A 24,036-nucleotide genomic window follows, 5' to 3' on the forward strand; every position below is an offset into this window, starting at 1 on the left:
GTCGGCCATGATTTGGCACAGAATCAGACTCAGCTCGTTGGAGTTTTCGAGGGCGGTAATACAGTGGAAGGCCCCAAAAAGTATGGGCCGTCATGACCAAAGAAGGTCAAACATAGACGCGAGACAGCACCATTTTACCCTCCGTTAGCAGCGGGGTTGGTTAGCATGGTATCGAAAGCTTCACAACAGAAGATTGTATCACATTCATGTTTCTGTTTTGATTATTCTGCAAACTGACATCAGGCTTGATGAACCCTTTCGTCGCCCGACGGAACCCCAATGGTTCGCCCAATTTTAGCTGTTGAGAGGGAAATCCGTCGCCATCCCTGCCGCCCCACAACAGCTCGCGCTTTCGGATCTTCTTCAGCGCGAATCTACGACGGGATCTCATCCAGTTCCTGCATCCATGCTGGACCGGGCCCGACTGCATGGCCGTTGTGGATGTACCAATGTGCATCGTCGTTGCCAGCCTGCAGGCCAACGGCGACAACGACAACGTTTTCCATGCGGATCCCCACCAATGCTCCGGACACGTTTATCGGTGCCGGATGAGTTTCAAGTAGTCTGATGATCGTTCATATGAGCTCGTATGTTGGCCGGTAAACAAAAACAGCGACTACTTTGTTCCAGCTGTGATCTGTGTTCCTTCTCCTACCTGCTTCTCTACTCACGTTCATACGATCTGTACTACTCTCAGCTACAATCTCACAGCAATCTAACAAAAATCACTGCATCTCACACAATGGCTTCCGAACAACAGCCCGTCCTTGTGCTCTCTGCCTCGCTGCACAACAAAGTCGCCCTCATCACAGGTGCTGGTCGCGGCATCGGTCGAGGCTGCGCCATCGAGCTGGGCAAGCGCGGAGCAAGCGTCGTAGTCAACTACGCCAACAGCAAATCTTCCGCAGACGAAGTCGTAAAGATCATCGAAGAATGCGGCAGCGGCGCCAAAGCCATCGCCATCCAAGCCGACGTCAGCAAGAAGTCCGAAATCGAGCGTTTATTTTCTGAGACCAAGCAACACTTTGGCAAGATCGATATTGTGATGAGCAATAGCGGCACAGAGTCTTGGGACAAGACGGAAGAGATCACGGAGGAGAAGTATGATCATGTTTTCAACCTCAATGCTCGAGCGCAGTTTTTCGTTGGTCAGGCTGCGTGGAAGCATCTTGAGGATAATGGAAGGTTAATCTTGATGAGCTCGATCGCGGCTGGGTTGTTGGGTGTTAAGGATCATGTTCTTTACAATGCTTCCAAGATGGCGGTCATTGGTATGATCAAGGCTTTTGCTACCGATTTTGGTGCTCGGGGGATTACGGTCAATGGTGTAGCTCCTGGTGGAATCAAGTCGGATATGTTCACGCAAAATGCGTGGCATTGTAAGTTGTTGTTCTGTGGATACTTGTTGATACTTGCTGACTTTTGGTGCTTTAGACATTCCAGGCGGTTCGCCAGACTGGCCTGCCGAGAAGATTGAGGGCCTCATGGCTGAGCACTGCCCTCTGAAGCGATGCGCTACTCCAGAGGATGTTGCAAGGACCGTCGCTTTCCTGGCATCTGAGGACGGCGGATGGGTGAATGGACAGGTCATCACGATCTCCGGAGGTTCTTCTCAGTAAGCGCGGGCAGTGGAAGCTGCGCTACGGGCACAGTGTTGCAACTGCTCATGCATGCAGTGGACTCCCTGCTGTCATGAACCCAGCAAGGCATGGTCCACAGTATCGATTTAGAAGCATGGCGCTGAACAATTGAACACCATGAAAAGCAGTCGTTTGCGCGATGTAGTCCAATCTTGACAAATATCGGGGCCGTGAGCTTTTACATCGTTTCTAGTCTTGTCAGCTATCGCCATGAATCCACTCAGCCAAACCTTTGTTCGCATAAGGACTCTGCGTATCATGGTGTGTATATGATGTCGTGCTATTGATGCTAGACGCTTCACCACAACGCGTAGGAGGAACCGAGCAATACCAGCCGTTATCGTGCATATTCCAACAGTGGGCACCGGGACGGAACTCCGATGCCTGCAGGAGACTGCAAAATGCCAGCTGTGAGACTGCCACTTTCTGCTGCTGCGAATACACATACGAGCTCGATCCCTCGGATCGCGTTTGCAAGACGATGGTATTTCGGCAGTCTGGCATGGACGCGCGACCACCTCACGCTGTGATGCCGTGGATGGATTCACTGTACTCAACTCAGCCAGCGGTTTTCGCCGCGTACTCGTATCAAGCCTTGCTAAGCTGATTATTATTTTAGGCCTCGAATCCGCGACAAATCGAAAGGGCAGCGAGGGCCAGATACTCGACACGCTCGTCTGGCATGATGTTATGCTTAATGGGTGCATCTAAGCAAAAGAGATGGCCGATTTCAATATGGTTGAATCTTTGATTGAGGGCGAGAGAAGCAGAAACGTGGGTTGGACAAAGACCTGCAGGGGTGCCGAGCTTAACTAAACTCGACTTGACGTCGCGGTCTCGGCAGGTCTTTAAACGCGCGTTGCTGCAGTGGCCGCCGACCACAAGGCTGTGCTATGCTGTGCCTCTGTCGCATGTCTCAACAATGGCACACTTACGCGCTTAGAGTCGCATTGCATTCTTACAGATCAGACATGGTCTGGACGATCGTTCAGATGCACGCCCGCCAGGACGAGAGCATTCCAAGCAATAGTATCCTGTAACAGCTCCAAACATGCCGAAACAAGCAGACCACGATGAAGGCGTTCGGCGCAGGCGCTCAACCCAGGCCGACGACAGCGAACGAGACGAGCATAGGGACGGCAATGCGGCACACCATACCGAGGAGGGAGCAGCAAACGCGCCAAACTTGCCAGCAAACGAGCATAGAGTGCGGTTCTCACTGGATGCAGACAACCACCGCAAGAGCAAGAAGCGAAAGAGTGATGAGATGGACCGCAACGATGATGGTGCTGAACATTCAAACAACCCGCAGTTGTCCATAAATACTGGACTGGCTCAGGCTTTAGGTCAAGGGCCGAACAATGGAGCAGAGAGTGCTGAATCGCCCATTCTCTCTCCGAAGAGTCGGACGCGAGGCATGTCGCTGCGATCCTCTTTATTTATGAGAAACATGAATACAAGGTCGCCCACTGCGATCGAGCTTCAGGAAGTTGGATCATCGAGCGATTCGGGAAGCGGTGGGCCACGGCCGCCGCCCTCCAAGAAGGATCAGAGAACATCAATTACAGTCACGCCTGTTCACGAGAATTGGGATTCGCATTCACTCAAGCCAACGCGGCAGCTGCGAGGTGCATCGGCACTCCCAAACTATCAGCAATGGGTAGCGAATCAAGCCAACAGGCATTTACCGGTCGAGAAGATGAAGTCGGCATACACGCGAACCTATAAGTTCATTCTACGCATTCAAGACATTCCGCCTACAAAGGATGGACGGCATCTACCAGTGGAGCCTTCGCGGAAGACAGCCCTGATAGACGAGCGTACTGGCAAGCCGTATGTGGGCAACATCATTCGCTCGTCCAAATACAATGCCTGGAACTTCCTTCCCCGGCAGCTGTTCGCACAGTTCTCAAAGCTCGCCAATGCCTACTTCCTGGGTGTTTCGATACTGCAAATGATACCAGGCTTATCGACTACTGGAACGTACACCACAATCGCGCCTCTCCTGTTCTTCGTCTCACTCAGTATGGCCAAAGAAGGTTATGAGGACCTCCGACGGCATCGGCTCGACAAAGCTGAGAACAACTCCGAGGCGAAAGTCTTGCATGTGTACAGGCCGGTGGTCGCAGATAAGGGGAAGCCCACGCACAATGGCGACCACTCGGTACCAATCGATGGCCCTGCACATTGGGCTACAGTCAAATGGCACTCTGTACAAGTGGGGGATATTATCAAGCTGGAACGTGATGAGGCCGCCCCAGCTGATCTTGTTGTACTCTCGAGCGAGGGAGCGAACAACACAGCCTACGTGGAGACAGTGGCTCTGGATGGAGAAACCAATTTGAAGGCGAAGCAACCCAATCCAGCTACCGTTGAACTTGCGAAGGATGCCGAGTCATTGACTGCATCCAAAATGGAAATTATCGCAGAAGACCCTAATCTTGACCTCTACGCCTTCGAAGGAAGGCTAACAGTCGATGGCGAGACCGCGCCGCTGACCAATAACGAGGTCATATATCGTGGGAGCATTTTACGCAACACTCCTTCTATGCTCGGGCTAGTAGTGTATACCGGCGAAGAGTGCAAGATCAGGATGAATGCTACTAAATCGGCCAGAGTAAAGGCGCCCTCGCTGCAAAGCCTAGTTAACAAGATCGTTGTTGGAATGGTGCTATTCGTACTTTTCTTGTCCCTTTTTAACTCCATCGCCTATCAAGTCTGGCAGAACAATACGGAGAGGAAGGCATGGTATATCCAGGAAGCGCCCGTCAGCTTCGGTCCACTCTTGACAAGCTTCATCATCATGTTCAACACGCTGATTCCACTGTCGCTTTATGTCAGCTTGGAAATCATCAAAGTATCACAAATGGTGCTGATGAATTCGGACATCGACATGTACGATGCAGCGACGAACACGCCATTTGAGAGCCGGACCAGCACTATCAATGAGGAATTGGGTCAGGTTGGTTATGTGTTTTCAGACAAAACCGGCACTTTGACCGAGAACGTGATGAAATTCCGCAAAATGAGTGTCGCCGGCAATGCTTTCATTCACGACATGGACCTCGATAACGCGGAAAGCCAGTCACAACCACTGCTTCATAAGAAGCGGAAGCAATCAAAGGGGAAGAAGCCTGTAAAGGTGTCCAGGTCCCGATCAAGACCGCGGAAGTCGACAGCTAGTGAAGAGCTACTTCATGATCCTGGCCATGCCTCCAATCGTCCCAGTACACTCCGTCGCGACTCACAGCCACGGCCTAGCCGCTCTTCCGCAACGCAATGGCGCTCGTCAGCCGTTCCGGCGCTGACTCCCATGGAACAAAATACGCGGGAACTCATCAGATACCTTGAGCATCGGCCAAACACGGCGTTTGCCAATAAAGCCAAGCTTTTCATCCTTTCCATCGCCCTTTGCCATACCTGCCTACCAGAGCGTAGTGAAGGGGATGATGACGATGAAAATATTACCTTTCAGGCATCCTCACCAGATGAGCTGGCACTCGTACGGGCTGCACAAGAGCTAGGTTACCTCGCTTATGATCGTGATGCCGCCATCCTGACTCTCAAGATATCAGCCGGCGGTCGTGATGCGCAGCCAGTATTCGAGAAGTACGAGGTTCTGGACATCGTCGAATTCAGCAGCGCAAGAAAGCGAGCTTCTGTGATAGTCCGCATGCCAGATGGCAGGATCGTGGTCCTCTGCAAGGGAGCTGATTCGGCAATCATGAAGAGGTTGCGCTTGGCTAGCTTGGCTCAGCAGAAATTGGCAGAGATTGAGAAGCGCACTGTCCAGCGCAGATCCATGGAAGCCCAGGAAGCATTGCGCAGACAAAGTAGCATCGCCGAACGAGCTGGCAGCGTCACTAGCATGCCACGCACAAGCAACTCACTTGCGAGACGGAGCGTCGCAAGGGCAAGTATCGTGCATCTGAGCCCTATTCGTGATAATCTCGATGGCTGGTTGAATGAGCGCGAGCATGACGTGACTGACTCACCCAGAGCAAGCTCACACTTCCGCCGTTCCACAACGCGTCCTACGATGGCACAGCGGAGTGGATCACATCAATCTGAGGTTGAGATCCACACAGCCATTGACGAAGCTGCAGCGACAGATGAGGCTGTGGTAATCGAGCGTTGCCTGCAGCACATCAACGACTTCGCCACCGAAGGGCTGCGCACCCTGCTCTATGGCCATCGATTTCTGTCAGAAGAGGAATATCGTTCTTGGAAGAAGGTCTATCATGATGCGACCACATCGCTTGTCGATCGTACCGAGCTCATCGAAAAGGCAGGCGAGATGATCGAGTGTGGTTTCGAGCTTGGTGGCGCAACCGCTATCGAAGATAAGTTGCAGCAAGGTGTTCCGGAAACAATTGATCGACTGCGCAGGGCAAACATCAAGATGTGGATGCTCACTGGAGACAAGCGCGAGACTGCTATCAATATCGGCCACAGCTGCAGGCTCATAAAGGACTACTCGTCCATCACGATCTTGGACTTTGAGGCAGGCGATGTCGAGCACAGTATTGCTGCGGCCATTATTGATATCAACCGTGGCGACATCGCTCATTCTGTCGTCGTGGTCGATGGTGGCACGCTGTCCCAGATCCAATCAGACGATGCTCTCCACACTCTATTCCTGGACCTTGCCATTTTGACCGACTCGGTGATCTGCTGTCGAGCTTCTCCGAGCCAGAAGGCTGGTCTCGTCAAGGCTATCAAGCAGCGTATCAAGAGGACTGTGACACTGGCGATCGGGGACGGGGCTAACGATATCGCCATGATCAGAGAGGCCTCGGTCGGAATTGGTATCACTGGAAAAGAAGGCCTACAAGCAGCGCGCACATCCGATTACAGTATTGCTCAGTTCCGCTTCCTCGTCCCATTGCTTCTCGTTCATGGGAGATGGAACTACATCCGGACTTGCAAGTATACTGTTGGTGAGTCAACTTCAATTTTTTCGATTCTTCGATCTCCGCATATTCTAGCGCAACATTCGGCACAGGGTTTTGCGAGTAATACTCTCTCGACTAAACACAATCTCGGTCGATCTCCGTCAAAGCGATCACAGCCGTGCCGCCTTTGCTGGACAAGGCACATGTTGCACGTGGCGCTGTGGCGGGAGTCAAGATACGCGCCATCCATCTTTGCATCAATTGTTCACTTACATGACCGTGTTCGCTAACATTGACGCAGGTACTTTCTACAAAGAGATGCTTTTCTACTTAACGCAAGCCTTGTAAGTGATACACCACTCCCTGCGCCTTCAGCGACCGCTCTTGGGCGGTCGTCGACGCACGGTCTACTAGCCATCCCGTACAATAGGCATGAGCAAGAGTCATACTGACGCTCTATCAACAGATACCAGAGATACTCTGGCTACAGCGGAACGAGTCTGTACGAATCGTGGTCCCTCAGCATGTTCAACACGCTTTTCACAAGCTTGACGATCATTTTTCTTGGCATATTCGAGCAAGACCTGAGGGCATCCACACTCATCGCAGTTCCGGAGCTCTACACGAAAGGACAACGCTCAGCAGGCTTCAACATCAAGGTCTTCACGGGATGGATGTTCACTGCCGTTGCCGGCGCCATGATCGTCTTCTTCTCTGTATGGGGCCTTTACGGAGATGCGATCTTCTCGTCCTCAAATGATGTCTTTGGGCTTGGATCGATGAGTTTTACGGCCTGTGTTATCATCATCGCTATCAAGCTACAAGTCATCGAGCAGCGGTATAAGTCCATCATGGCATTCCTTGCCGTCTTCCTGTCCGTCGGAGGCTGGTTTCTCTGGAATATCATTTTGAGCGCCGTGTACGCTCCAAGCCTCAAGTACAGCGTCCGAGATGGCCTGTTCTCACGCTTTGGGCGGGAAGGCATGTGGTGGATGGCCTTGATCATTAGCGTCGTCGCAGTGTCGATCATGGAGATTGGCATCCGAGCTGTCAAATGCGCAGTTATGCCTACCGATGTGGAAACTTTTCAAACGCTAGAGCAGGATCTGGAAGTGCGCAAGCGTTTTGAAGAGGCTAGTGCTCCATGGTTGCAGCAGGGCTGGAACCACGGAACTAAGAAGACCAGTCTGGAACTTCAAGAGGCGGCTGCTGAGCAGGAGAGAAGGGAAATGGAGATCGAGCAGTTGCTCAGCAGACCGAGGACCATGGAGACCAGCCTGGAAGAAGGCTTTGCCAAGCCCAAACGTACCGCAACGGAACCTGGTCTCACGATGATCGCTGACGGTCCAAGAACAAGCACCGAGATAAATGAAATGCTCTCGAGGAGATTTGGAAACGTGCAGGAACAAGATGTGTGAGAGAATCTTGATCAGCAGAAAGAGATCTATGTTTGGATGATACCCATGTCGAATGATTTATGTAGTGCAGGCACAAAATTTTAGCCCTTTCTCATCAGCATCACAGCTTCACTTCACCTTCGAACCCCTCAGCATGCATGAAATTCGCCTTGAGTGCAGTAATCGAAGTTTCTCCTTCTTTCACAGCCCATCCATCGGAGCCCGGACCATTCTTCTCAACACTTTCATAGACATCAGTGAACCTGGGAGCCCACTTGAAGTGCCTGTGCTTCCACTTATCCTGTGGAGTCGCACTTCCATTCGGCTCTCGGTTGTCGTTTCCGCTGGACTCCTGTTGCCTCAGCCTGGCCTCTTCTGAAGCTGGATCGTCTACTGTGGCGTCAGAATTCAATTCTTGGAAACAGGCGCCACGTTTCCATTGGTTTTGAAGCATTTTTGTCCAGCGGACTGGTGCTTCGGAACAGCCTTTCTTGACTGGCACGTTGACGGAATAGAGCTGAGCTGGATCCCATGGGGCGTTTTTGTAGAGGTATTCGGCTACTCGGACACCTTGCTTGCAAGATTCGGCGACGATTGTGGGATCATTGAGGCGGTCGAAGAAGGCGAAGGATAGTGCGATGGCTGTTGGAAATATGTCAAAGTCAGCTCTCTGTTCAATCTCTTAGAAGCGGAGGGCCCCACCTTTGTAGCCGCACACAGATGCCTCGAGTGCTGCTCCAAGCGTTCCGGACGAAAGAGCAAAGACGGCAGTGGTATTCCGGCCATAGTTAGGGCCTGAAATAACGAGATCGATTGGACCTCTGTCGTTGAAGAATTGGCTCAAGCCTAATTGTGCACATCCTGCTGGGGTGCTGTTGACTAGAATCCAGGGATATGTCCCGTCGTCGTGGGATGAGGAGCCATTGTCTCCTCCAGAAGTCGAGGGGTTGCGGTGTTCATCCGGTACTTGTGATGGTGGCCAGTAGTACGTGGCACGGACATCTTGGCCGACTATATGTGCTTTGCCGATCCAGGAACGCTGTGTGTCGGGTACTATGACTGAGACGGTGTGGCCTGCTGATTCAAGAGCTTGTACGAATGGCAGGATGTAAGGTGATGATGTTGTGGACGGAGGCCCATCGTCGTTCGTTACCTTTTCCACACGAATCAGCAATAGTTCTTATTGCGAGTCGTACGGAGGGGCGAAACTTACTAGAATGTGCATGGCGGCTGGCTATTGCTGACGCACCTCCGTAAGTGCTGTGTATACCAACGTTGCTGGCTTGACTCTGTGACGAATGTGAAAGTACAATCAGCCTGGTGAGCGGTCTGGAGTCCCAAGTCTGCGAATTGGTCCACGCTAAAAATGTTCATGCATGATGAAGTGTCGCTCACTCGTTGCTGTCATGTCGACATTGGGCCGAGCTCGGCACGAGAACAGTCCTCGGGTCTCGACGCGAGGTCACAATGGGAGCTCTGCTGTTTTCGCGACTATTTTCACATGCGCCTAACCACATATCTGATCAAGCACTTATATAGTATTTTGCGAGGCCGTTCGATGGATGATAACCTGACATGCAATTGTTTTGGGAGCAACTACGAACTTTGGTCGCGATTTACAAAATCGAGTTCTCGTAGTCAGGCCAACTTAAGTTTAGCCTCCATTTTCTGCCCAAAAACTCCAACTCTCCATCAACATGTCCCTGTATCATGAAGCAGCAGAGATCCTGACCGCTGCACAGAAGCAAGGAGGCTCATTGAAGTCGCTCGTCTTCGGCAAGAAGACATGGAAAAGTGACCCCAAAGCGCTTTTCGCTCTGACGACAGAGACTGCAAAATGGAGCCAAGTCCTATCAGAAGTGCTTGAAAAGAGCGGCGTGCTCGGAGTCGAGAAGAATGTACATGAATTCTGTCGTGCGCTGCAATGGAAACTGCATACTGACATGGTCGCAGCTGACACCAACTCTGGCCCTCCTACTCGTTCATGACCTTTTTCTAGCGAAGAAGGGCATCGCACTTCCTGCCTCTCATGGCTTGAATACATCCATAAGTCGACACAAAGTTCGACTCTCGGCAGAGCTGACTAAAGCACGATTGAAACGTGGCTTCGGATCACTGGATGACCTCCGAAAAGATATCGATGCGCAAGCTATTAGGGATGCCCAGCCGTCTGCAACTGGCCAACCCGCGACCCGACATCCACGTTGGATACGTATCAATACTCTGAAGACTACTCTGGACGAGGAGCTGAGACACGGCACTTTCTCGAATTTCACCGAAGTCAAGACCTTGAAGGAGATCATTCACGCACCCGCCGAAAGTCGACTCGTTCACGTAGACCAACACATTCCCGATCTTGTGGCAATTGCTAGCCCGGAGGAGCCGACTACTTTCAAAGCGTACCGCGCTGGGAAGCTCATACTGCAGGAGAAAGCATCATGTTTTCCTGCGTACCTCCTCGACCCGCACTCGGAAGAAGGCGATGTTATTGATGCCTGTGCTGCTCCGGGCAATAAAACGACGCACGTCGCTGCCCTCGTTGGCGAGAATCACAATGTCTTTGCATGTGAGCGGGATGAAGGGCGCAGCAAGACTTTACAGAAGATGGTGAAAATGGCAGGAGCTGAAAAGATTGTCACTGTGAAGGCCAAGCAAGACTTCACGAGGCTTGATCCCAAACAGCAACAGCTCGCGAGCGTCACAGGCCTAATACTCGATCCAAGCTGTTCTGGCAGCGGCATCTTCGGGCGTGACGAAGCCACTGTAACCCTGCACTTGCCCTCGGCTGTTACGGAAGATCCTGCAGCAAGAGGAAAGAAGCGGAAGAGAGGGCCAAACAAACAGACGGAGACCAAAAGCGAAAACGAGGAGGAAGTGGCGGTCCTCGAAGAGACGCCAGAAACCGAGCAGGACAAGGAGAAGCTCCAGAAGCGATTGGAAAATCTCTCGGGCTTCCAGCTCAAGATTGTCAAACATGCAATGTCTTTTCCGAACGCCAGACGGATCACATACTCGACGTGCTCTCTACATGACGAGGAGAATGAACAAGTCGTGCTACAGGCCATTCAGTCGAATATTGCTGTTGCACGAGGCTGGCGTGTGTTGAGGCGAGAAGAGCAGGTCGATGGCATGAAGCGATGGCACAAAAGGGGCAGGGTTGACGCCATGCAAAGCCTAGTGGATTCGAACGGGACCACAGACCTGGCAGTACTGGCAGACGCGTGTATTCGATGTGACAAGGGCGGAGAAGATGGGACGATGGGCTTCTTCGTAGCGGGCTTTGTGAGGGACGAGGGCTCCATGGAGCAGGCTCATGACAGTCTCGGTCGAGCAGCGGCGGGAGCACGGGAGCCTGAACATGCTGAAGACGAGGAGGATGAGTGGGAAGGATTCAGTGCAGACGAGTCGTAGTCGAAGTCCGGAGGAAGCGTTGTAATCGTTTGACCCGGCCTGGCAATTCGCTGTGCAGAGTTGTCAATAGTGGTTGCCGCTGATCGGTTGGCCCCGCAGTCACAAAATCCATTGTGCTTGCTGACGTCTTTTTCTCAGCAAAATTAGTGGAATCTGCCCAAGTAGCCAGGAAACTCATGTGTCGTGGCAATCAAGTTTCTTCGTTTCGTTGCTGCTGTCTAGGCGGAGCTATAAAGCACTCTGTGTGCTCGGCCTCTTTGGGCCGAAGCTGATGCGATCAAGAAATTCGCATGTCCGCTTCCTGTGCCTGCCCTCGATATGGAAATACCCTTCCGTGCGCCGTAGAGAGCATCATCATTGATGGTGCATGCATCGCAACTCCGAATCGCTTACTCGCCACCGCCGACCTCGCGTGCTGTGTATCGTCAGTCTTCGTTCTGGTGTATCATTGTATTCCAGGCTGGAGCGATCTCGGAGTCGGGTATCCATATCTCTCCCATCGTCTCGTTCCTCGGGGCGCTACTCACTGTAGATCTTGCACGCGCTGTGACCGACAACCTGCTTGATAACACCACGCTCCTCCAAATCCTTGAGGGCCTTGCGGGCGAGCGATCCGTTGATCTTTAATCTGTCGACGAGGACGGCAACGGTGATGAGGCGGTACGACTGAACATCCTTGTTGAGCTTCTCGGTGGTGTTCTTGTCGAAGATGACGGCGTGGTTGGCCTTGTCCTTGACTGTGCAGCGAGGCGAGTTAGCAAGCGCATTCTTCGACGGGCGCAGTTGGTGTCGACGGGGGCGCTGTCGCGGGCGGGGGAACAGTTTCACGCACCCTTTCCCTTGGACCACTTCTTCTTTTGCTTCTTGCCTCCGGTTGCTGCGGGTGCCATCTTTGCTGCGGATTGTACGATGAACGGAGTGGTCAGCGGCAGAAGCAGTGTGTAGTAGAAGGACCAGCCTCAAATCCCGTAGGTGCGCGCCTTGGCAAAGTGGGGACCCCGTGACTGCCAAAGCTGGCTGCTGGCTGGCGTGTTCGGCCAATGCCAATGCTGCACGCCTGCTGCTGCGTGTCAGCGCGAGAATCATGCGCGTGCGAACGCCTGCGCCGAATGTGCACTCCTCCTCGCTCGGGAATGTAGTCCAGCATGCGCAAGAGTAGCCCGCCCACTCGTTCGCCCCGGTAGCAGAGATGTATCATCTCGTCAAGTCGCTCTACTTGCACGCGACCAGCAAGGAGGAATACTCCATCCTCCTGCTCGGGCTCGACAACGCCGGCAAGACCACGTTGCTCGAGCAGATCAAGAGCATTTACAATGCCGCCTACGACGCGAATCTCAACACGGTGCCGACCGTCGGCCAAAATGTCAGCCTCGTTGACCTGCCCGAGATGTACTTGAAAATATGGGACGTTGGCGGCCAGCATACCCTGCGCGGGCTGTGGCAGTCATATTACAGCAGCTGCCACGCCATTGTCTTCGTCATTGACAGCACTGACATTGGAGACGCCGACATCACGCGCCTTTCCGAGGCAACCACGGGCTTGGACGCGGGAAGATTGGATGAGTGCAGGTTGGTGTTGGAGGACGTGCTGCAGAATGACATGACGGAGGGAGTGCCAATTCTAGTGTTGGCAAATAAACAGGATCGAGAGGACTGCGTGGAGGTGGTGCGCATCAAAGAGGGATTGGTCAAGAAGGTCTTCGAAGGCGAGAAGGGACAGAACGTGCGAGACAGTAGGGTACTGCCGCTCAGCGCTCTGACGGGCACAGGAGTCAGAGAAGCAGTGGAATGGCTGTGCAGCAGAGTCAAGTGGAACAAGGAGGCGCGACCACCAGTGATGAGGTGAAGGCGGGTGTTGCGCTTGATATGAGCTTACAGCACCCAACTGCTCGTTGAGCTCGATCGGGTCATTGAAACTGGACCATCGCCATGCCCGGAGCCAGTGAGCAGGTGCGATTGATAGGAAGTGCGCCCCAGGCTGCTCTCTAGCCGGCAATCGAAGCTCGACCCGAGAGGGAGAGAAGTCGAACGTGCTTCGTACAGCAGTCGCATTCGCCTTCACAGCAAATGCAGGAGCTACAGACTAGCTGTGGCCTGCGCAGACAGCTTCACGCCGGTGCAAACCAACTCCCAACCCTCCGAGCACTTGTCCTTCCGCCGACACACCTATTTTCTATTGCATGACTACCTGGCATTCTCTCCGCGAAGCCTTCGCTGTCAACTTCGCTCTCCGCTGACAGTCGCTCACTGCACCAAGTCTCCCAGACCAGCAACGGCAGGCAGCCACCATGAGCGGCCATCCATTCGAGGACATTGGCGACGATTTTGTGGAGCCAGAGGAACTGGGCGAAGAGCGAGCCCGCGAGCTTTTTCAGTGCGCGCCTCCAGCCCTGTCTGCTCTGTTCCCTACTGACGTATTTCTTCAACCAGTTACTACCGCCCTCCCAAAGAAGCCGCGGATGAGGCCGTCTTCCTGCCATACCCCGACACGGTACTGCAGGCACATGCTCAACTTGCAGCCCTCAGGCTCGATGTACAGCGTGCTATGATCGGCCTGGTGGACAAGAACCGGAGCTACTTCGTGGCTGAGGCGACGAAGTCACTCGATCTTGAAGACACCAGCCGCTCCGAGAACGTGGACGATGGACTGTAGTATGGCAGCATCAGTATGCCGAAGAAGGGCGGTCTAGTCGAGTGGACGCTTGCGCAAGAGCCTCGCAGCGTTGACGGCCAGGATATACCCGCGCACTACGAAGTCCTCGACTTGACCAAGGATCCGCGTTGGAAAGACAACCAATTCGTCACCTCCGCGCCTTACTTTCGGTACTACTGCGGACTTCCCTTGCGCACTGAGAATGAGATCAACATCGGCGCCCTCTTTCTCCTAGATAGCCGACCCAGAGATTCGACCAGTCTGACCCGACTAAAAGGCATGCTGTTCACTCACCGCAGACTGTACTGATACTGACCGATCACCTAGTGCTGTACACTATCGGCCACAATATCATGGTGCACATGAAAGCTGTCAGAGAGGCCCATGAGAAGCAGCGCGCCATCTACATGAACATGTGCATGGCAGACTTTATCAGTCCAGAGCATCGCTTTAGGTCGCTTCACATGAATCCTCGAAAGCACCTGGAATCTCCTAATGGACGAAACGACAGTTTGCGCGTCAATAGCGACTCTTCCCCGCAGACGCCCACTATTTCCACCGACGACTACAGCCATTTCTCGGACAGCGGCGGGGACCCACCCATGAGTCCCTCAAATGAACAAGACCGGATGGACGAAGCATACGTCGGCAGTCGAGAACGAACGAGATCAGGAGCGCCAAGCGATGTCGAACCATCTAATGATCAGATCACTCGTGATATTGAAGATCTGCGAGGCAGTCGATCACCAACGCCTCTACGCGATCGGGACGCTTGTCTGGACGTTCCACCAGCAAGCCCGGGCATGCCGCGTGGGCGTGATAGCACAAAGCCTGGAGACTCCAAGAAGAATGTGACAGAGGCTGACCACCAGCGCACGTTTGACCGTGCAGCTTATCTTTTACGTCAAGCTCTGGACCTCTCCGACTCTGGCTGCGGTGGAGTCGTCCTACTCGATACAAACGCGTTAGCCGACAGCACGGATCCTATCAATCGACGTGTCTCTTCCGATTACAACAATATCGGATCACCAGGCATGCGGCCCACGGCAAGTCCTGTTCAAACGTCTCGAAGCCGCACCCCTTCGGTAGATCGCTCGGCTTCCGCATACAGCGGCAACATGCAAGAACGAGTCGTCCTGGCCGCAGCCTCCGTGAGTAACAATGATGGGCCACCCCAGAACTTTGGAAGAGCAGATCCATGCTTCGCCATCACCTTGACGCCGCCTGAATTGCAGAGAATGTGCAAAAGGCACCCGCGTGGCAAACTATACAACATTCCGGAGCAGGTTGGCACATCACTGTTCGATTACGAAGGTCGTCCAATCGGGGGACGTCTATCGAGCAGGCTGTTCGAGCTTGTGCTACTGCGACGTCAGTTCCCTTACGCGAAGCAGGTCATCTTTGTGCCCATGTTCCATGCTAATCTCAATCGGTGGACTTCGTGTTTCGCATTCACGAATTCGCGCTATCGTGTCTTCTCCTACGAGATGGATTACCTTCAAATGCTGTCCTTCACGAACGCCATAAAAGCGGAGATTGTGCGCCTGGCCACAGCTTTTGCGGACCAGCAGAAGAGTGACTTCATCGGCTCTGTATCGCAGTAAGTGCACTCGTGGAGAGCCTGCTTGCGCGCGACCACTCATGGTGCGTTGCGAACTCAGAACTTATCATGGTCACCGTTGTCAACGGTTGTTCTTTATCCTTGGGCCTCTGCTGACGCGCGATCCCCAGTGAACTTCGCAGCCCACTCCACGGCATTTTGGCATCGGTCGAATTCTTGCAGGACACAGAGCTTGATCAGTTCCAAACTTCTTGCATCAACACCATGGACGCATGTGCTCATACTCTTCTGGATACCGTGACGATGGTCCTGGACTACAGCAAAGTCAGCACGCTAAGACATAAGGATTCGATAGAATCAAACTGCTCCTCGCAAGCTTGTCTGGAAAGGAGCGAGAGCATGCCGACTTCCAGCAACATACGGAACGAGCCTCTTTTTGCGACCGATCAATATTGCGATGTTGCGCGAATCACTGAAGAGGTTGTCGATGGACTAGCTGTCGGTCATTTGGCGAAAGTACGAACAAACATTGGCTTCGATGACCCGGCGAGTAATCTCATAAATGCGTTTCCATCGTTGGGGATCCACCCTTCAATGCGAAGGATCCTGCAGGCGATTCGACCTGAAGTCGAGCTTGTCCTGGATATCGCACCACCCGCTGAGTGGTCATTTTCAACGCAACCTGGAGCGATCCGACGAATTGTCATGAATCTGCTCTCGAACTCGCTGAAATACACGAAACATGGGGTGATTACAATCTCCTTACAGAGGATGCAGGTTGCTGAAGAGTGGGCAACAAGTGTCAAGTTTGCCGAAAAGAGACCAATGGCTATCGAGATCAAAGTCACCGACACTGGACAGGGCATTTCTCCGGAGTATCTGCGTAGCAAGATCTTTACACCGTTCTCTCAGGAAAACGCGAAGGCAGCCGGTACCGGGCTGGGTCTCAGTATCGTCCGTTCCATCGTCACCGCGCTGTCTGGCCAGATCGACATCAAGTCAATCGTGAATGTTGGCACGATCGTGTTGGTCACTTTGCCAGTGAAGGCACCGAGAACGGCTAGCTGCAGCCCAGCAGCCGCACCCAGAATGGCGACAAGCCCAAGCACTTCGGAGTTCACCCTCATAAGCCCTCAACCACGGCAGAAGGATCCCAGCGTTCTAGCTCTCCAGGCTTTGCGGGACCCACCTCAAGCGGCAATATATGAGCCCGCTTTGGAACATGACAGTTTTGCCCAGACGCAAGGCGCTGCGCAAGTACATTCTGCCTTGGTCCAATACCTCACTGGTTGGTTCGGGTTTCCGACTCTGCAGACTTGGGATTTCGACTGTCCAGCAAAATTGCTTATCGTTGACGAGATTCATCTTCCAACCCTACTCGCGCGGCGGCCAGCTTACCTGGATACGCTGTCGTTGCAGAGTACCATAGTCCTATGCGCCAGCCCTTCCAGACAAGCCATCTTGACGAAGGATATTACAAGTCGACACGTTGAGCTGCTCTGCAAACCCTTCGGTCCCTACAAGCTCGCTCGAGCGATCTCCAGAGCCCTTGACAAGTCGACGAAGTCTCCCGCCGCAAAGGAGAAGCTTGACAATCAGTCCGTGTCGCGCGTTCCGCTGCAGTCTTCGCACCCTCGACAATCAACACAAACTTTGTCTCCGCAAAGTATTGCGCGCCGCTCGAGCGTCAAAGGCAAAATCAGGGTTGTACCGCAGGCAGATCCAACGCCGGCTCGAGACCGCTTGTCTCGCGCCACACCACGAACGCCGGATGAGCACTTCAGAGAGGCTAGCGCTAGTGAAGATGGGGGTTTCCCTTTTCCGCCAAAATCTAGCCCTCGACGTGAAACGAGCTTCTCACTGCAACGTGACAAGAATGCCGGCCAACATCCTGGCCTTGATCCTGCGGCGAATCCCATTACGGAGCAGAAGTCACCAGCCGTGGCTTCTGAGCTAGCTGGTGTAGCGGATGCCAACTCGTCGCAAGAGACTAGGGCCATTGAGAGTGATGCTTCGTCAGAGAGGCCAGCAGAAACGCAGACTCGAAGGCCGCGATTGCTACTTGTGGACGACAATCGATTGAATCTGCAGCTCTTGCACACATATGTCTCCAAGATCGGATACGATGCTACAATGGCAAAAACGGCGGAGGACGGACAGCAAGCCTTTGAGACATACAAGAGCTTCCTTCCCGATATTGTGTTCATGGACCTCTCGATGCCTGTCATGGATGGCAACGAGTCTGCCCGACAGATCAGACGATTCGAAGCCGGACAAGGGCGATCAGATGCGGCTGGGTATACCTTACAACCTGCACTCATAATTGCGCTCACGGGAAATGCAAAAGGAAGCGATCAAAAGGAGGCTTTCAGGAGCGGGATGAATGTATACATGACGAAGCCGGTCTCCTTCAAGCAAGTCGGAAAGCTGTTGGAAGATTGGATGGAGCAGAATCGGGCTACACGCTGACATGAGCTTGTGTTCAATGGTAAAGACCTAAAACAATCGAGTAATTTCGCTTGCTCGCTGATGCTTCACTTCACACGTTACTCCTGATACTTCCCAATGCACAAACAGGGCCAGCTCGGAAGCATCTATCACATCGGCGCGCTTTCAGCATTACATGAAAACGCTCAATATCAACCCGTAACGTGGCTCAGTTTGGAGTAGATTGAGCCACCGCAAAGCGCAGAATTGCTAGAACATTTTGTTCTTCGTGAACAGCTTGATGTGCCACGAGCCTCTTTGCGACTTGGGCTTGGCTGGCGCATGCTTGAAGAAGCTTGCTTGTTCAGTCCTACTCTCGCTTGACTGCCAAGATGGAATCCGCATCTGATGGAGTTCTACGTCCAGTAGATGAGGACGGAATTGTCGTATGAGAGCTCTTCCAATCTCTCCCGACTTGAACGCCTTCCTTTCCTGATCTCGAACGCGGCGATCAATGCTGAAAGGAGATCGTCGAAGGTCATGCCATCTGGATAGCTTCGTCTGTAAAATACGGTCGTATGAGATCCAACAGGTATCACGCAAGTCTTCGTCTTTGATTTGGAGATGAACATTTTATGCCAGAGGGGCTTGACTTCGGCTTGTGCTTGAGCCCAAAGATCTACCAGATCGATGCGGGCAGCGATTGTGCTGCTCCGATAACCGGTCTTTTTGTGATGGAACCAGGTTGGCGCTAATGGGTTGATGCTTCTATCATCGCTTCCATCATCCACATCAAGGTACAGTCTCCGTTGCAGTGTTTTGGAATAGGTGACGACTTCGAAGAATTTCCGGTTTACACGGCGGCAGCGTAATACATCAGCCTCATCGACGAAGAGCAGGACATTTTCGAGCAATTCTCCCACTCCTAGCATTCGTTGTGCTGCCGTATATCTCGGTGTCTCGAGTTCAGACATCTCGTTGCGTGATAGTAATGGAAGATACATCAGTGCTGGCAAAGTTTATGGAGTCAGCGTGTGGTTTAGCTCTCAACGACCGGGACTGTTGGGAACAGATCGCCGTGCGGTGTGAGCGTGCTCACACGAGCAGCCAAGCGCGCTCGGAATCGGCTCCACTTGGAATTCACGTGCTGAGTCTTGGAAGCTTAATTGGAAGCATGTCCGTCTTGACAAAGCTCCATCGGCAAATCATCCACTATGCAGGAACCAAGCGAGATGTGCTATGATACGACCTTGTGCCGAGCCGATATCGAGGATGCATATAGTCTCTGTTCGCCGCGAGACATGGCAATTTGTTTCACGCTCGGCGAGGAGACACTGCACTTTCCGTCATGATTCCAGCCATCAATATGGTTGCCGCAATGGCATCGCTCGCATCTGCGGCATCTCTGCAGGTGGCAGGTAATGGTTACATCAACTACACAACTGTGACGGGATACTTTCTACAAGACGAACCCAGCACGAATGCCTCGACTTTCAATTACGTGCGTGAAAAGGCCAGCTTACACCACATATCTATCCTAACGCGACCCAGACTCTGAATAACTTTGGCCTGATCAACCGCACCTATGATTCGACTGAGGGCCTTTCTGCGAACCTCACGCAGTGGCAGAAGTTCGAGCGAGAGGTCAACGCCTTGAATGCCGCGGCGGATGCAAATACCGTGTACAAGGTGATTTTCATGGGCCGCCATGGCGAGGGTTTCCATAATTTGGCAGAGAGCACGTTTGGTACGCCAGCGTGGAATTGTTATTGGGCACAACTCACAGGCAATGGCAGTCTGTACTGGTAAGAAGGAGCATATGTATGAAGTCCCGCTCTTCTGAGACACTTACTGATCTTCCGTAGGGAGGATGCTCAGCTTACCGAAGCTGGTATCTTGCAGGCTCAGATCGCGAACAACTACTGGAAGGACAGGATTGCAGTTGAAAAGATCCCGCGCCCACAAAGCTACTACACGTCACCCATGAAGAGGTGTCTAGCGACTGCGAAGACAACCTTCGGATCCGGCCTGGAACTCCCTGTGTACTATCCCTTCGAGCCTGTTGTGAAGGAGCTGCTTCGCGAAGGCATTTCGATTCACACCTGCGACCACAGAGGTAATGCAACTTATATCACTGAGACATATCCCAGCTTCGTGCTCGAGGAAGGCTTCAACGAGTACGACGAGCTCTGGAACGGTGTTACCGCGGAATCAGACAGCGCTCACGAGAAGCGTATGCTTACTCTGCTGGACGATGTCTTCACCAACGATGACCACACCTGGATCTCATTTACATCCCACAGTGGTACTATGACGACGATTCTGGACGTCATCGGTCATCAGCGCTTTCGACTTGCGACAGGTGGTGTGATCCCAGTGCTGGTGAAGGCTCAATTCTTACCAGCATCGGGAGCTCCCAGCACAACTGTCGGCGGATTTACCACAAGTACGTGGTGCCATAACGGTCCACCTGCGACAAGCATCGCATCCCTCGAACAAGGCTGCGTGTGCCATAACACGACTGCAGCATTGCCGTCACTGAACACACAGGCTCCGTTCCTACCAAATCAGACGGCACCTATCAATGAGTATACCACTACTACCACTGCGGGAGCCTCGTATGGTGAGACTGCTAGTGCCAAGCCGGCGGGATATTGAAGAACGGCGTGGCAATAAGACGACTACTGCTTGAAGCCTGAATTTGAAGAAAGCCTAACTCAAGTACATCCAACTATTTCTCCTTCAAAGGCTGCTCCTTGATAGTCACCTTATAAATATGGTTCTGTCCAGTCAACAACCATTGACCCTTGCCACGTGCTGGTTCCAGATTGAAAACAATGTCATCAGGCGTGTTGATCTTGCCAAGCAAGAAGCCGGTCTGCGGATCGACGATATCCACGCCTCCATACACAGCCGAAAATAGCAAGCCATTCTTGGTGATGCGAAGTCCGTCTGGCCATCCTCCTTCGACGAGATAGACCAGTCTGGGGTTCTCCAGAAGGCCTTTGTATCGGTTGTCGAATGCCCACACGCCTCGCTCGCTCTTGGGCACCTCGCTAGTCGTGTTGGAGTCTGCAATGTAGAGGATACTTTCGTCCGCAGACAATGCCAGACCGTTAGGCTTGGTGACGACTCCGACTGTAAGTGATTGCACAGATCTCGTCTTTGCATCTACACGGTATACCGAGTTTGGCAGCTCACAAGGCTGCACACCTGGCCATTTACTGTCAACGCCGTAGTCCGGATCCGTGAAGTACATGTTTCCTTTGGAGTCGAAGATGAGATCATTCGGGCTGTTCAAATGGCGTCCTCGATAATGATTCACAATCGCTTCCGCTCGACCTGTCGTGACGTTTACTTCGAAGATTCCGCGTACGCTGCCACCATTGGTTGTTACATAGACTCGGCCTTTGTGTCTTGTGCCTCCGTTCACGTTCTGCAGCGCGGGCTCTAGATTGATCTGCCGAACTGCATGCGTGTCGATGTTGATCGCGAATAGAGGGCCTGTGAGTGATGTATCACTGTATAGCAGCTCATTGGACTCCGGCAGATAGACTGGCGCTTCGTGGACGTGCTTCAGATCAGGTGGAAACGTTTGAATCTTCTCGATCTTCGCCTTTGACCCGATCACATCGAAGAAATCGTGATCATAGGCGATGAAGTCTGCGGCTTTGATTTGTTCCAGCACGGATGCCATACATGGCTCTTTGGCTTGGATGTCATAAAATGCACTTTCTGAAAATCGTTAGCATAATATGTGCGGAAAAGCATGATTTCGTGTGCCTACGAATCGGACCTGACTGCCATTCGCCAGGGATCACTGCTAGGTTATGATTCAGGAACACCGCATTGACATTTGCGAACGCCGATGGCAGAGCACCAAGCACAGTGTTCCGGCCTTGCAGGCAAGTACCAATGGCGTCCATACTAGCAGATGTTGAACTGGTGAAGAAGTTTGGAAAGAAATCTGCCCCAAGAGGAAGGTTCCAAGCCATCTTCTATTAAATGCTCGTCTGTGCGTCGTTCTTTGACTGGGATGTGAACGGATGCGCTTGTAGAGTTGTTCCTTGCGACCTCGTGTCGAGGTCAAACGGAGTTGCATCTACATTGCCATGCGACAGTGATGAATCCTGGACCTCGAGAATTGCGGGGTTCCATAGCCTTGACGCATTCTAGAAGATGGCGCGGGGCTAGCAGCACCGTAGGCCCACTCGCGGGCCATGAACACCTCAGAGACCTTGACCGAAGGGCATCGTCTTCAATCGTGCGCCCGGCTTGCAATGTCCTGTTTGAGCGAAATGTATCAAGCAGCACACGGTTACCCTGGTGGCCCCGCGGACGAACTTGAAGTGTCGGAGTAAAACTCCGCAAGTGACAGTTGGAGTGAGGTGCTCGGCCAAGAAGCGATGTCGGCTTGCCGCTTGATCTTTCAACCGAGACCATGTCCATACACTGTAGAGATACGCTTTAACTCCTATCGACTGCAACTTACCGACTCGGCAGTTGTTCCTCCTGGAAGACATATTACTCAGGCAACCGCATTCCAAACATGGGGGTATACCACATTGGTAAGTAAACAGCGGACGTGATTTATTGCATGTTTCCGCTTACCAGCATCGCCGCAGTGCTCTTCAAGTTGAAGCCTGGCGTCACCCAGGAGCAGATCGCGGAACTTGAAGCCGCAGGACGAGCAATGGTGAGTCGCAAAGGAATGCGAAGTTTTCGATCGCGACCGCTTATTAGGTTTTCCAGGTTGGGCAGGTACCAGGTCAGTCGTGACCTCTGATCCTTGCGTGACAACAAACTACTGATGCCGCATAAACAGGCCTCGTCAAATTTGACTTCGGCCCTCCACTAGCTTCGACTGCTCATCGTGCTCTTGGATATGACCTTGGCCTCGTGTCGACGTTGGAGAAGCCAGAAGATGTGGCCGTGTATGCTCAGCATCCTGCACACCTGAAGGTCCATCACGTTCGCGAGAAGATTTGTGATCATACTTTGGCATACGACCTGGAATTTTGAGTATGCTACATACTTGAATATTCATACTCTTCAATGATCAGGCTTTTACTGAGAGTGCCAGAGCATTTCTGCAATATCTCCAATGATGCAAGATGCTACAAGCCAAGGCCTGGCGGGGCACGAGGTCGGACCCCCTCCTGAGGTCACTGATTGCTGACAAACACATTCAGACATTGTCTTCACTTACTGCAGGTCAACCTTCATCGATCGAGTAACAGACAAGAATATGGCAGAATCAGAGAAACCAAGTGTCCGATCGCAAGAAGTCGTCCATTTTAAAGGCAGCTGTGCATGCGCAAGAATCTCATATCAATGCTCTGGACTTCCCAATTCTCCTCGCAGCATAACCGCCTGTCACTGTGTCACGTAAGTCTCGGGAGTCCAATATTGTCTACTTGTTCCTCATGTTGGCTTGTCCTGGCCACAGAGCAATGTCGTACTGACCTTCTACTTCTTCGCACAGCTGCAGGAAGGTGTCTGGCGGCCCATACCAGGCTTACGTCGATGTCCAAGCCAGCTCCCTGAAATTCTTCGATCACAAAGAAGCTCTGCAATATGAGGGTCTTCCCAAAGACAACATGGGCGGCATCATCTTCATTCGGTTCTCAAAGGTTGGAGAACGCGCATATTGTGCGACCTGCAATACGCCTCTAGCAATGCGCTACAAGATTGAGATGGATGTCACTGCTCTGGCTCTGGGAGCTGTTGATGAGGACTCCTTGACTCCAGCGGCGAGGGAGGCTTTACGATTAACCACTCACATCTTTACTAGTCAAAAGGCTTGGTGGCTAGATATTAAGGATGATGGCTTGATAAAGCATGATCGCTTCAAAGGTGACTTTGAGACGAAGATGTTGCAGTACGAATCAGAGTCGGATGGTGGGGAGCGGAAGGCTTGAATCGAGAATCTGGTCGCCGTGGTCGGATGTTCGGAGAGTGCCAATATTGGGATGCTTCAACGCCACGTTGAGCCAAGCTCACCTCTATGTCAGCAAGAGAATCACTGCTTTGCGTTGCTCAACACCCTCTA

General features: G+C 52.6%; 12 protein-coding genes across 13 annotated transcripts; 8 read left to right on the forward strand and 4 right to left on the reverse strand.

Moving 5' to 3' along the window:
- Nucleotides 1-742: 742 nt before the first annotated feature.
- Nucleotides 743-1,619, forward strand: CKM354_000952200 (uncharacterized protein; the record flags this gene model as incomplete). Its single annotated transcript, XM_044804947.1, has 2 exons — nt 743-1,379; nt 1,435-1,619. The coding sequence occupies 2 exons, from the start codon at nt 743-745 to the stop codon at nt 1,617-1,619; spliced, it is 822 nt and encodes a 273-aa protein (XP_044660882.1).
- A 1,072-nt stretch (nt 1,620-2,691) lies between these two features.
- CKM354_000952300 (uncharacterized protein) lies at nt 2,692-7,953 on the forward strand (the record flags this gene model as incomplete). The annotated part of the gene is made up of 3 exons (XM_044804948.1): nt 2,692-6,580; nt 6,837-6,879; nt 7,002-7,953. 3 exons carry the CDS (start codon nt 2,692-2,694, stop codon nt 7,951-7,953), a joined length of 4,884 nt encoding a protein of 1,627 aa, XP_044660883.1.
- A 100-nt stretch (nt 7,954-8,053) lies between these two features.
- On the reverse strand, nt 8,054-9,157 carry CKM354_000952400 (uncharacterized protein; the record flags this gene model as incomplete). The annotated part of the gene is made up of 3 exons (XM_044804949.1): nt 8,054-8,574; nt 8,635-9,085; nt 9,146-9,157. The coding sequence occupies 3 exons, from the start codon at nt 9,155-9,157 to the stop codon at nt 8,054-8,056; spliced, it is 984 nt and encodes a 327-aa protein (XP_044660884.1).
- A 472-nt stretch (nt 9,158-9,629) lies between these two features.
- CKM354_000952500 (rRNA (cytosine-C5-)-methyltransferase RCM1) lies at nt 9,630-11,343 on the forward strand (the record flags this gene model as incomplete). The annotated part of the gene is made up of 2 exons (XM_044804950.1): nt 9,630-9,830; nt 9,886-11,343. The coding sequence occupies 2 exons, from the start codon at nt 9,630-9,632 to the stop codon at nt 11,341-11,343; spliced, it is 1,659 nt and encodes a 552-aa protein (XP_044660885.1).
- A 389-nt stretch (nt 11,344-11,732) lies between these two features.
- CKM354_000952600 (uncharacterized protein) lies at nt 11,733-12,233 on the reverse strand (the record flags this gene model as incomplete). The annotated part of the gene is made up of 3 exons (XM_044804951.1): nt 11,733-11,758; nt 11,871-12,080; nt 12,176-12,233. The coding sequence occupies 3 exons, from the start codon at nt 12,231-12,233 to the stop codon at nt 11,733-11,735; spliced, it is 294 nt and encodes a 97-aa protein (XP_044660886.1).
- A 299-nt stretch (nt 12,234-12,532) lies between these two features.
- Nucleotides 12,533-13,189, forward strand: CKM354_000952700 (Arf family GTPase ARL3; the record flags this gene model as incomplete). The annotated part of the gene is made up of 1 exon (XM_044804952.1): nt 12,533-13,189. The coding sequence occupies one exon, from the start codon at nt 12,533-12,535 to the stop codon at nt 13,187-13,189; it is 657 nt and encodes a 218-aa protein (XP_044660887.1).
- Nucleotides 13,190-13,631: 442 nt separating this feature from the next.
- On the forward strand, nt 13,632-18,026 carry CKM354_000952800 (uncharacterized protein; the record flags this gene model as incomplete). Of its 2 annotated transcripts, XM_044804953.1 has the most annotated exons (5): nt 13,632-13,717; nt 13,774-13,995; nt 14,065-14,273; nt 14,324-15,596; nt 15,728-18,026. In XM_044804953.1, the coding sequence occupies 5 exons, from the start codon at nt 13,632-13,634 to the stop codon at nt 18,024-18,026; spliced, it is 4,089 nt and encodes a 1,362-aa protein (XP_044660888.1). The 2 variants fall into 2 exon arrangements, with proteins under 2 accessions (XP_044660888.1, XP_044660889.1); XM_044804954.1 differs by lacking the exons at nt 13,632-13,717; nt 13,774-13,995 and having other exon boundaries at nt 14,012-14,273.
- A 374-nt stretch (nt 18,027-18,400) lies between these two features.
- Nucleotides 18,401-18,988, reverse strand: CKM354_000952900 (uncharacterized protein; the record flags this gene model as incomplete). The annotated part of the gene is made up of 1 exon (XM_044804955.1): nt 18,401-18,988. The coding sequence occupies one exon, from the start codon at nt 18,986-18,988 to the stop codon at nt 18,401-18,403; it is 588 nt and encodes a 195-aa protein (XP_044660890.1).
- Nucleotides 18,989-19,332: 344 nt separating this feature from the next.
- On the forward strand, nt 19,333-20,642 carry CKM354_000953000 (uncharacterized protein; the record flags this gene model as incomplete). The annotated part of the gene is made up of 3 exons (XM_044804956.1): nt 19,333-19,485; nt 19,536-19,789; nt 19,850-20,642. The coding sequence occupies 3 exons, from the start codon at nt 19,333-19,335 to the stop codon at nt 20,640-20,642; spliced, it is 1,200 nt and encodes a 399-aa protein (XP_044660891.1).
- A 73-nt stretch (nt 20,643-20,715) lies between these two features.
- On the reverse strand, nt 20,716-21,979 carry CKM354_000953100 (uncharacterized protein; the record flags this gene model as incomplete). The annotated part of the gene is made up of 2 exons (XM_044804957.1): nt 20,716-21,719; nt 21,772-21,979. The coding sequence occupies 2 exons, from the start codon at nt 21,977-21,979 to the stop codon at nt 20,716-20,718; spliced, it is 1,212 nt and encodes a 403-aa protein (XP_044660892.1).
- A 554-nt stretch (nt 21,980-22,533) lies between these two features.
- CKM354_000953200 (uncharacterized protein) lies at nt 22,534-23,006 on the forward strand (the record flags this gene model as incomplete). Its single annotated transcript, XM_044804958.1, has 4 exons — nt 22,534-22,552; nt 22,610-22,680; nt 22,737-22,752; nt 22,810-23,006. 4 exons carry the CDS (start codon nt 22,534-22,536, stop codon nt 23,004-23,006), a joined length of 303 nt encoding a protein of 100 aa, XP_044660893.1.
- A 226-nt stretch (nt 23,007-23,232) lies between these two features.
- Nucleotides 23,233-23,905, forward strand: CKM354_000953300 (uncharacterized protein; the record flags this gene model as incomplete). Its single annotated transcript, XM_044804959.1, has 2 exons — nt 23,233-23,372; nt 23,470-23,905. 2 exons carry the CDS (start codon nt 23,233-23,235, stop codon nt 23,903-23,905), a joined length of 576 nt encoding a protein of 191 aa, XP_044660894.1.
- Nucleotides 23,906-24,036: the final 131 nt, after the last annotated feature.

The sequence above is a fragment of the Cercospora kikuchii genome (assembly GCF_019650295.1).
Source record: "Cercospora kikuchii DNA, contig_00006, whole genome shotgun sequence".
NCBI classification, from domain to species: Eukaryota; Fungi; Ascomycota; class Dothideomycetes; order Mycosphaerellales; family Mycosphaerellaceae; genus Cercospora; species Cercospora kikuchii.